Here is a 12,760-nt window from a genome sequence, read left to right as displayed (position 1 = left end):
ATATCGGTTGAATATTCTTAGTGGATTTATCAAGATGAGGTGAATTATTTCGATTTTCCTCTAGCACCAAATTTAGAAACTCAATTTTCAATAACCTTGGTTGTCTGACGTAGGAGCATCTTAGGTCCTTAGAACTATTGCATCAATCCAAAATATGTTTGTTATTTAGTTTCCTATTTGTATAGTGATAGTTTTCTTACAACCATCCTTCAATTATTTGAGTTAGCTATTCTGCAACTAGAAACATAGTCGAGACATGGTCTTGGATCATTCCCTAGGTTTACGCTATATTTGGATGTGTCACATTCAAGTTATGATAGGTTCTTATCTGGCCACTAATGTTCTTCACATTTTCTTGACTAATGTGTATTTTTAGATATTGCAAAGCTATTTTTTGAATGGTAAAAATTTCTGGCATGTGTCTCAGTGTTCTCTAATCTTGCATGGATTTATATCTTTGACCATAATGAATTTCACGACTTATGTGATGAGACCTATGTGGTTTATGTCTTGCCTTATATATTGTAATATGTTTTCCCAATTCTCGGAGGATGTAATTTGTTCTTGGTTGATCCACTTGTCATGAAATCTTTACAAGGATTGTAATTGATCTCTTCGAGAGAGGTTGTTATTGGAGCATCAAGTATGTTTTAGACCAAAGGATAGGAGTAGGACTTTAGATAATGAGGCATGTTTTCCTAGAATGTATGACTATATGTTGTAGGCCCATTGTAATTCAATTTATGATAATAAGAAAGTTGATCTCGCATACCTCTTGATTGTTCCTTATTATTTTCATTATGTGACTCATTGCATGATTGGACCAATCTCTTTGAGGTCTCTCTAATTGTGATTACACCATAATTTTCCCCACATATCTATGACCCTACACCTAAGTAAAATGGGTCCTTACTATTCCAGAAAAGTCAATTGTTTCTTTTAAAGAAACTTAGAACTTATATGGATAAGTGTTGCTATATTTGAACACGTTTCTCATTATTACAATATTTCTTTGAAAATATGTTTTTTAGATGTATTTATATTTTAAGAATACATTATTGTTACATTCTTTGAGTTTCTAGTAATTTTCTTGTAGTTCTTATTGGGGCATTATAAGATATGTGCAATGTAGGTACAAGCACATGATAATTCACCACTAGTTGTAGGTTTTTGCATGAAAATTGTATAAGGTGTCTTCACAAGACAAGATTGTAGTGGATCAACATGAGTACTAGACATGGTCATATCCATACAAGAATAATACACAAGGTAGAACATCATGACTTGTGTGTTGACTTGGTGGTCACCAGCTACTTGGAGATTCTTGACATGACTTAATTGCCTTTGATGGATAACGTTAAATCTTGCATTTGTGTCGAGCATCGACTGCTTGAGCTTTTGGTGTAACAACAAATGATTCCAGTAATTCATATTAGAGCCTTGGGTCATGGTTTGAGTTCCCCTTCAGTGTGTGTTGAAGGCGCAGTCAATGCTAAGGGGGAGATTGTTGACTTGGTGGGAAACACCTCCTTGGTGGCCATCACATGGTTTAACCACCTCACATGGACTAGGTTAAATTTTGTATTTGTATCAAGCATTGATAAATTGAGCTTTTAGTGCAACGACAAAAGATTCCAACCTTGTGGTCACGTCCTTAATGATATAATAAAGCTTGAACCTTATAACACCAATTTCTACCCACCTTTCTTTAGTTCATAACATCTTCTTCATCCACAAAGTTGTTTTACCTATCTAAAATAAGAACAGAAGCCTCAAACTATTCAACCAAGAACCAAATATAAAGAAAGAACCATCCATTTTTTAGTTCATATCTACTTTAAAATGTGAAAGCAAAAGAATTTATTCATTTTTTTCTTCTACATTTACCTATCCACGGACAACATAATTTCAAATTCAACTCTAATTTTTATTTACCATTCTATTAAGTCTAATAAATAAATAAATAATTATTAAAAGTAGAATTGAACATATGTTTTTATCTACTATTATATTGGTGGTATTTGATGTATCACTTTGTTCAATAGTTCATCAAGTATTTGAATGGGACAAGTCGAGAAATCCGTTGGTTCTGAAAAAAAGGTAAACAGCTCATCCTTTTCATAATTTTGTAAAGTTTTAAATAATAATATAATAACAACTCAAAACGAGATCCAAAGTGAAAAATAATCTACTTAAATTTTAAACAGATCTACACAAAATTCAGCTGGAAAGTAAAATCAAACGAGGTGCTCTGGATTAACCAATTCATTATATCTGTCCATCTTGCTCAAATCTAATTTATCAGGATTTTCATTCATTTATCATATTTAATTTTCTACGGGAGTTTTCGAGCCTGTTATTTGTCGGCGGAGAAGAGTTATCTTGCAGGGAGCAGGGTGGTTTCGGTGTTTGATCTTTGTATAACTTTTTCTCCCCTCTTCAACAATGGTAAATCTCTCCTTTTCATCTTTCCATTGTCTCGCATTTAGATTATTTGTCGCCCTTGATGTGGTTTGGGAGATGTTTTCTGCAAAATTAGGGGGTATTTATTGTTTAGATTGTGCCAAATTCCTTCCAATAATTTATCTGATTGTATTGTTTGTTTTCGGATTTTATACGATCTACATCGAAGAAGTGGAGGATACCCAAACATATCTTTTTGAAGGATTTGGAAAGTGGGAGAGTATTAGATGCCAATTCGACGACGATTCTTAAATTAATGCTTCTAAAATCCCAGGGACCTATTTCATCACAGAATCTCGAGCATCTAATCAACACTGAAACTCTTTATTTGCATTTTAGGGCGGAGGTGGAGAATATTCAGGGTGTTAAACAGAGAAAAATATTTTCGCTAATATGCATATATGTACATTGTATAAAGTCTAGCAATTGCAACACAAATGGAGAATAACAAGGGAAATCAAATTTTATCAGTTGGAGATGTTGATTAGATGCTATAACTGTCGAATAAGAGCCTCACCTTCTCCAGCACTATCTTGGTTTGAAGAAGCTTTGCTCCATTTGTTTGTCAGTCATAAAGAGACGGATGGCTTATTTCTCTATTGTGTGCTTTTTCCGATTTCTTTCACTGAAAATATTGAGTAGAAAATTGTGCGTGACTGTGAGTTCAACTTCCTCATCTTCAATGCTATCATCTCTCTCTGCCATTCTACCAAAGAAAGTAAAACAAAAGGAACCTGCCTTGCTCATATCATCCGGATTAAAATTAAATTCATTCTTATGCATCAAACATGTCCTGGTTTTTATGGGTCCAAAGATAACTTGTATCCAACACACAGTTTCAAACAGTCTACTAAATCTTCAACACCCAGATCTGAACTCAGCAACTACCTCCTTTTACTTTGAGGCCTTGATACCATAAATTAACTGAATCTGAATATTAAACCTTCAAAGCTTTAAGCAACTCGCATTGGAAATTGTTGAAAATCCAGAATCAAATTGTTTTCTATTCTCCATTCCGAACACAATGAAAAGAAACTGAGTGAAAGTTGTCAATCCACTTTGAATACATGGAAAGACTGGAAAGGTAGAAAGCTGAACACTATCTCTGATTTTCTGCTCTCAAATACTGCCTCCAGGCTGCGTGATTGTCTATTCACTTCCCTCGTACTCGTTGTTTTTAAGTCTCTCTGTTGTTCTGAAATAGCAAGGGAAGGAAAGGAAGCATTTGTGGTTCACCTACATCAAAACCAAATTCATTCATACTCATTGCATAATTAAGAATTTAAGTGTATGTAGGTTTTTATATTATAAGCCCTAAGGATAAGTGAGTCTGATACGGATTTTTAAATAATCTGCTAAATTGATGTGCTGTGCTCTCTGTAAAAGGGCATTTAAGCACCCTGAAATAGTCCTAAAAGAAAACTACATTATATTTTCAGTTTAAAAGCACTTCAACTCAATCTTATTTTAAAAATCGATGAAAAAGACTGTAGCGATGAAATAACATGAAGGGCTATTCTGATCCTCTCCATCTGCATTATTTACAGTCACACACACAACATTGTCATCTGGTTCCTGAGGGAATGTTGTAAATTGACAGGTAAATCTGGTCCTCCTCGGGCTGTTACCTCCTTTTGAATGCACTGCATCTTTTGTTCTCTGTTCCAGTTTTTTTCTTGCAGGAGATGGGTTTAATCATGGTTTTTCTGTAAAATTTAGTCATACTGGAAAATTTTCTTTTTCAGAGGATCAGAGGCACTTGTCCCACTGCCCACCCACCAGACCAGTTTCTATGATTCTCTTAGTGATCTCATGAATATTCTTCCTTGAAAGCGAAGTCCTTGGATCTCATGTGAGGCTATGGATCATGGCTTCGATAGTTTTATTCTGTTCCTATCCATTTCGGATCCTACTCCAGTTGCTTGTTTTTGAAAATCTGAAATATCTTTTCTTCCAATGATTGCTGAATTTCAAGTCTAAAAGATTGTCTTATGAAGGGTTTTAACTTATAAGAAACATACGTTTGAAATAGATATTTATGCCTTCAATTGCAACAGTAATTTCATTTGTATTGAAGAACACACAGGAAAACTTTCCAAACTTGATTAATTTCTAATTACAGAGATATGCTTTTTTGCCAAAGAAAACAAATTCAGGGTTTATTCACATACGCAGATATTTCTAACATAGTATGTTCATCAGTCTGGGTTATTACATCAACTAGAAATTCTCATCTACTGTTGCTGTGTATCTTATAAGGAAGCAATTCAGAGCTGCTGGTGGCTGTTGTCGTTGTAGGAGGTAAAATAGATCAGACAGCAGATTGAGAAACAGAGACTGCTGGTCTATGCGCCTGAGAAAATTACTATTAGCCGCAACTGAGATGAGGTTAAATGGTTGAAAGCTTTGGAGGAACATCCAAAGCACAAGCTGCAGGGTTTGGCGTCCTGACCTTGTCCAGAACTGATTTTAAAAAATGAAACATAACTGATACCAAAAACATGTCCTTTCCCTTTTCTTCGAGCTTTCTTTCCAAAATTGTTTTGGTGAACTGCAGAGGAAACTTTCTATTATCCACTCCATCTCACCTTATCCTGACCTTGGCTACAGATCTGCCTTGTCATAAAACAACCCAATCTCTTAGCTTGGCAACAGCAAGAAAAAAACAAATCCATAGCTTAAGACTCAACATTGTCACTGAAAAATAGGAATAACTCAAAATTCACCCCTTTAATTCATTGTTCCATGACACATGTCGAGTGAGTATCCCGGGTCGGCAGGTGGGTCAGCCCTGCTGGGTCTGGGTCGGCGAGCCTGGTCAGCGCTGCCAGTTTCAATATATGATAGCAAAAGGGTGAAGGTAAGGATAAATCTTCATAAAATTTCAAGGGTTTTGTTGCTTTGCCAAGTCACTGCCAAGTCACGGTCGAGTCTGAGTCTGTTCACGAGTCGAGTTATCCTCGTTGAGTCAGGGCAGGGTCTGAGTCTGGGAACTTTGCCTTAATTTAATGAATGCTTCACCTGAGGGTGTTGGAGTTTGAAAACGTTACCCATTTCCAATTACCCTGATGAGAACAAAGCACATCTAGGGGCAGCTAACTCCCATTTTCAACATGCCCATTCAGACACCAGGCCAACTATAAGGCTATACTCCTTCTGCACTTCAGGCTTTGCTAAACCTAGGCAGGTGAACCTATAGATTCCTTATATGGTACCAGTTATCAAAGCATACACTGAATCTAATACAAAGCAGATAGAAACCCTTATTTCTCCTAATAACTTATGAAATAACATATATCTGCAGTAGCTAGATGCAAAACAATGAAATTCATAGGCTGAGTGAGGGCGTTCTGTTTATAACTCTTCAACATGAAAGGGAAATTCATTTGATTAAAGATGTTGATTCAACAAAACCTCAGAAATGCAACAGTATAACCAGTGATCCTATAACTGATCAGTGCCTAATCCATTGGGCAATTCCATGAATTCAAAACATACATCTGTGACATCAGGACGTATCTCATATACCCAGACATCAGATCTATCTAACCACCTTGTGATTCAGACATCAGTGTTCATTCAGGTCTCATTCTCACAAAATATCCTTCTCAAACAACCAGTAACCTTGTTTAAACATATTGAGCATTTACTTGGCCCTTTGGTCCAACAGCAAAATACATCAAACATACAACCTGAGAGGGATGCAAATGGGTCTCAAATCTTTGTTCCAAAACCACATAAGATTTACAGAATGCTGAGACAGGAGACAAGAACCAGAACAAAACTAGTGAAATTGTTGATCATATGTATTCATTTCCTTGAAACTATACATTCAGATGCATAAGATTAAAACATGAAACAACCTAATATCTCAGAACTATCTATATTATCTCTACAATGCTGTTCACATGAGAGTTCTGCTGAAGAAAATGGTGTCACAGTCATGGAAACATGTCAAAATACTGGAACCAATGGTCTCACAGTGCAAAAACTAGAATCCCTAATGGTATCACAGCAATGAACTTTTTCTTCCCAAAAACTGGAACCCCTACAAATGAAGAAAGAAAGAAAGATATAGCAAGAAATGAATTCCCGGATCTGATATGCAATTGCCAGGTGTCCACTTGAAATCCAATCCTCTGTAACTAAAAAACCTCTTTCTTCTTTCATCCCTTCTGATCTGATTTTGTTTCATCATTAATCTATAATAAACTTGCAAAATATCCTTGCCTAATGATGAAAACCCTTTACTTGCCAAAATATCTGATTGCCCTATGAAAAAGCTAGTGAAAATGAGTTTTTACTGAGTAAATCAGAACAAATTCGACCCTAACTACATTTCCATTGCCTTCTACTGATATCCAAGTCATTATCTTGACAAAAAACAAATCTGAACTTCCTGGTATGAATATGGTGGCACTTTAGGTACCTGATAGAAAACCTCGTGTAGCTCAAACTGACTGATACCTATGCAAAAACTGACTCCATAATTGGAAAGTTCGTCTTCTCCCGATTCCGGCGATATATAACATCGCCTATCTGGCCTCTTGAAAACCTCCAGAATCTTATTTCAAAAAATAGTCCTCTGCTAGAAGGTTCATGCTTGCAACTTTGATTTTTTTTATAAAATTAAAAAAAATCTAAAGTATAAACTTTAGAAAATGTCCCATTTGATTTTCAAACTTGACATGGGCATTTTCAACAAAAATAATAATAAAATATTATTATTTTAAACTTCTCAATATTTCGCTCACCCTTTTAATCCGTGGTCAACCTAAAGTTTGACCGAGTGACACGTGTCACTTACTGATTCGCTGATGGAATTGCACGTGGGACCCACGCAATATTTTGGATCTCGCCGGATTTTGGGTTTTCCGGTGACATTGCTACCTCGCTAGCCGGAAATTCTGACATTTCCCGGCTAGCGAAATAGCGAGGTGCCGGATTTTTCAGCTTTCCGGGTGCTTGGCTTTGTTGACGTCACCATTTTGATATGCGAGTTGGTTCAAAATTATGCTTTGGACCCTGCTGACGTCACCACATAGCTGTCTGGGTCCCGCGTGCATCATGGCTTCCAAAAGCCTCTTTCTTAATTCATTATACATAGCACACAAGATATTATTTAAAGACTTTAAAAGTCTTACCCATGGGCAATGTGGGATAAAATCTCACTGGCTTTTCTTGCTCTTAGCGTTGATTGCTCCTGTATTTTGTGGCTCCCATGTTGCAACGTGCTGAGTCTTTATGCTCATGGGGTGTCTCCTGGACGTGGGCAGCTTTCTACACACTGTCCCTGCTACTTCTATGCATGGGGTCACTCATGCTCTTAATGCCTTGGCCATTCTCAGCGCTGGATTTTTTATTGCATGACATTTTTTATATCTGCAGCTCGTGCTCAAAACGTGGGCTCTCTCTACCCTCTTCTATCTGCTTGCTTCCCTATTTATGTCTGCTGTTGGATGCCCCCTGCATTATCTCAGGCTTGGACTGCATTTTAAATGTATTGGAAATCTTCAATTGATGTGAATTCCCTTCCGGTTGATCAGTGACTTTAACCTTTTGTTTTGACTGTATGATTTCTATTTACCTGCGGCTTCTCTTTGTTAAAATTAAAAAAAAAAAAACGTGATCTTCTTTCCTTGAATATGTCCTCCATTATGACAGCAGATTTTGCCTTGAGTAAGCCTTTTTAAAGCTATGGGCTGCTCTTCTTAACACTGGGCATATTGTGCTTTAAAAAACGTTGGTTCCTTTTATGCATGAGAGCTCTGTGCTAACTGCTGCAACCGGCTTCTATGGCTTTGATTTGTTCCTTAATTTCCATTTTCTCTTATGGAGTTGCTCCATAACAATGCCGACTGCCCCATTTCATTTGCATGAATTGCTTTAAATTAGTGGCTCTGGCTTTGTATTGATTGAGCTGACTCCCTTCAAACTCATGCTGCTCTTATCTGCATGTGGAAATTCCTTAAGTTGCCCGTGGTTTCCCCTTTTAATACAATTGAAATGCTTTGGCAAACTATATCTACTCCACATAGTTTGATCATTAGATCAAAGCATATCCCAAAGAAATTATTTAACATTGATAATTTCTGACTTCTCCCTTTAATGGTCTATCACATTTTGAAGTTTTAATCATCACAATGCATGATCTCCACTTGCAATGACTGGAACTAAAAAAAAAAATCACAAGAACATTACTTTAAAACTCCTTTTTAAAACATTTCCGCACCATTGTGAAAATTGTGTCAGGAGGCCTGCCAGGTGGCCGTAAAAGCTAACTTAATCAAGTAACGAGGTTGTAAAAATTGGCATGAGTGTTCAATCCTGTATACTTTACCACACTGCAAATTTCAAATTTTTAGCCCATGACGAATTTCCAGTCAAAAGATTTTAATAGCCGAACATCCATACTTCAATTACCCTGCAAGCAAACAATGTTAAAAAACAAAAACTGGGCTCGGGTTCGGCATTATAAATTGGGTTATTGATCACTTGGGGTTTTGAAAACTAGGATATAAGTTCTTTGCCATGAAGAGGATATAATTCCATGTTTTGGGCTCATGAAGAATCACAGGGCACATTTGGTGAATTTCCGAAAACAGGCACTTGGAAATTTTAACTGGCAAATGTGTCAAAAAGTGATTTTTGGCAAATGTACGAACATAAGAAAGTATGCAAATGGATTCATCATGACTTAAGAACTGGCATATTTCAAGGATTTCTAGGACACAACACAATGGTACAATCCATTTAGGCTAGCCAATCACAGGATCAAAGTTATAACATGCCGAACAGGGGTACGGATCAATCTGGATACCTTAGCCGTAACAAAACAATGCAAACTGGGTTTTTGATCATGTTAGCAAATTGATCAAATGGATTCGACATGATCTCAAAATTGGAACATATGAAGCGTCTTACCCCTAGATTACAATGCAAAAATAATTTTTTCATTTGGGTCAACTGGGTCAAAGATATGATTGGTCGAACAGGGCTTCCCAAAATTGTGAACAACTAGTTAAATGCACAAAACAGTAAATGACCAACTTTGAGGGGTTCAAAACCTAGTCAAACGGATTCGAAATGACTTGAAAATTGAAACATAGGTTCTCTATTATGGACACTAAACATCCCCAAAGTGACTAGTCATGACACAGTCCTGGGTAAAAGATATTTAGATGCAAACTGGGCCTCTGATCGCTATTTGACACTCGGTAGAATTGCAAATTTTGACACTAGCTCAAAATGGAACTTCACAAAATGGTTCGAAATGTCAGTTTAACTTCATAGAAAACATAGACGCACTAAATGAAAGGTGTTAGAAACATTAAACACCTCTTAGGCCTCAGACTGACAACCAGGTACAATCTCATTTAAAAGCATTTAAGGGCTTGATTTCTCAATGTTACTAAAAATTGACCTTGCAATTTTTAGTCTCAACAGAGGGAAAAGTACTAAGCTAACATTTCTATTTATTTAAATCAAGATGGCTAAACAAGGCAGGACATGACAATACTTCCTTCTTGTGATTGGTGGTCCACAAGCAATTGCAATTATTAAGACCTTATTTCTTAGCTTCTTTTCTCTCCAATCTGCAATACCCTCGGGAACTAACACCTATTATCCTTTTTCATCAGGAGGTGGAAGCTCTGGAGATGTTTCAACCTGCTGACCCAATGCCTTCTTGAGGCAAGAAACATGGAAGACACTGGGAATCTTACTTCCCTCAGATAGTTCCAATTCATAAGTCACATCACCAATTCTTCTCACTACCCTGTAAGTCCCATAAAAATGTGGCTTAAGTTTTTTTGCATCACTCTTCTTTAATGAAGGTTATCTGTATGGCTGCAAACATAGGAAAACCCAGTCCCCAATCTCAAAAGTTCTCAATTCTATGCCTATCGACATACATCTTCTGCTAGTTCTGTGCATGCTGCAGATAGTACTTCAATGCCTTGAGAATTTCTTGAAAGCATTGCATTGTCTCCTTGGCCTGTGGAACTCTACTATCATCAAAGGCCAAATCTATGAACGAAAAGGCATCATAACTGTATAAAGCTTTAAAGTGAGATCTGCCAATCAACATGTGGTAGGTGGTACTGTAGCAATGCTCACCTAGATGCAACCATCTGATCCAAGCATGCTACTGTCATGAGACATAGTAACACAGATATCTCTCAATTCATTTACTCACTATCTCTGTTTGACCGTTGTTTTTTTGGATGGTAGCTTGTGCTTGGTGCCAACACGGTACTTGCCAACCAAAATAAATCCTGCCAAAACATACTTAAGAATTTTCTATCATGATTACTAATGATCGTTTCAGGGAGCCCATGTAACTGGAACACCTCTTTGAAGAATAATTTATAGCAAAGAAATGGGCATATTTTGTCAATCAATCAACAATTACAAATATGCGATCTTTTCCCTGGACACGTGGCTACCCTGTGATAAATTCTATGGTTACTCCTTGCTACTTTTATTCAAGTATCAACAATGGTTGTAGGAGGCCTTTAAGGAATGTGTGCTCTACCATGTTCTGCTCACAGGCTAGACATTCCCTGATATGTTGCAATACATCCTTTTTCAATCCCTTGCAGCTAAATCTTTTACGTACCTGTCGATATGTTAAAAAAAATCTTAGATGTCTTACTAAAGGAGTATTATGCATTGCCATTAAAATCTTAAATTTCAACTTAGACCCGTTAAGGTTGTAGCTTCCGTTGGATTAAATTGACCTAGAGATAATCCTTTTATGGTCATTGGTTAATCATAAATAAGACAAGCACTAATATATATATATATATATATATATATAGTTTAATTTATGATTAATTTATAAATTATCAAAGAGACATGTCTCTTCTACAAATATTTATATAACATTAAAATCTGCAATTGGAACACACCACTAAGATGGCAGTGTTATTACATTTGCAGAAAACGATCCTAGAAAATTCAACATGGTAGCAGAGCTGCAGGCTGCAAATGTAGAAAATAGAAAAGATGCAGAATAATTATGTGATAGGAGAAAAGGATTCGAATAAGGACATCATGGATCAAAGACAAGCAAACTGACTGGAAAAACATCATGGTGATATTATGTATAAAGGATTGCATGTCTGATGTTAAAGCAATTATAATCACAAGATAAGGAGGCGTCGTCACCACACGCAGAGGATATGCTATTAGAATCGGTTTTACAATAAAAATTGAAACTCCTTCGAAAAAGTTGTTCAACAATAGAAGACAAAAGAAGAAGAATTTTTGAAGAGTCGGGTGCTGTCCGTGTGGCAGCCTGATCAGATTAATAAGACTCGTGATTATGAAATTGAGTGCTGTCTGTGTGACAGCCCGATACAATAATATGACTCACCACCGGGGATTAGTTGTTAGCCCTTATCATTTGTGATCCAAGGGGCTAATTTGAAACTTAATGGGATCATGTGATCATTGGAGGTAGACTACATCACCTATGTCACAAAATTACCAAGTTAGGAAAGAAATATAATTAAGGTCCTATTATGCGGCTACACCACTAATGGTTCATGATAATCCAATTTTTTGCAAGGACTGACTTGGAAGCTACATAGACTTGCCAGAATCTCCACGTATTATTGTCTTGGTGTGCGTGGATAGCAATGACAGAATAAGAAGGGTCTGGCATTACAAATGGTTGGGAGTGTGCAAGGTATTAGAGGCGTAATGGAAGTCTGGACAGGTATGGAAGACAAGAGAAGAAAAAAAAAACAACAGATGGGATTATTAACTAGTTTGTGAGTTTGATTGGAAAAGAGACAGGATTCAAAGGAGAGGAAAATTGGCAGTGAAAATGAATGCAGGTTTGGTTCTTGATTTGCATTACCTCTCTGAGTGCAGATACATACATCTGAGGATTGGAAGGACTCAATCCCTTCCTATCAACAAACTTGACACCACAAATAGTGGTCTTGAGACTTGGGGGCATTTTGAAGTTTTACATGACACTGGTGTGAACAGTTGAATCCAGTTGCTGGGAGCTGAAAGAGTCGAGGCTAGTTATATACAGAGCTAGGTAAAGGCTAGTTGTCATTGTCAGTGGTTTGAAGACCTAAAGTGCAAATTCTAGATAACATATTCTTAGCAGCAATTATATTATAATTCATTGTTAATAAAACAAAAGTCTACTAGTGCTGAATACAAGAACATAAGGGAAGGCATGAAGTATTATGCCGGAGATGATTAACATTGAATAAAAGCACTGGAAAGTTGCAAAATTACAAGTGGTGTTGAACTCAGTGACCTAAAGACATCA

General features: G+C 36.7%; 1 protein-coding gene across 2 annotated transcripts in view; it reads left to right on the top strand.

Annotated features, from left to right (window-relative positions):
- The first annotated feature begins 2,021 nt into the window (after window positions 1-2,021).
- Window positions 2,022-12,760, top strand: part of LOC149538614 (c-Myc-binding protein) — a 97,398-nt gene continuing 86,659 nt past the window's right edge. Inside the window, exon 1 of one of the 2 annotated variants that reach the window (XM_089799925.1) lies at window positions 2,022-2,100. In XM_089799925.1, coding sequence (XP_089656051.1) covers window positions 2,062-2,100 — 39 coding nt within the window. In that variant the 5' untranslated portion in view covers window positions 2,022-2,061. Of the gene's footprint in view, window positions 2,449-12,760 lie in introns of both variants that reach the window. The other variant, XM_089799926.1, reaches the window with a different exon arrangement.

This window comes from Cupressus sempervirens, chromosome 9 (genome assembly GCF_028749045.1).
Source record: "Cupressus sempervirens isolate cs-2001-9-10 chromosome 9, ASM2874904v1, whole genome shotgun sequence".
NCBI classification, from domain to species: Eukaryota; Viridiplantae; Streptophyta; class Pinopsida; order Cupressales; family Cupressaceae; genus Cupressus; species Cupressus sempervirens.
The sequence above is the reverse complement of the archived record's forward strand: the minus strand, read 5'-3'. Positions and strand labels throughout refer to the sequence as shown.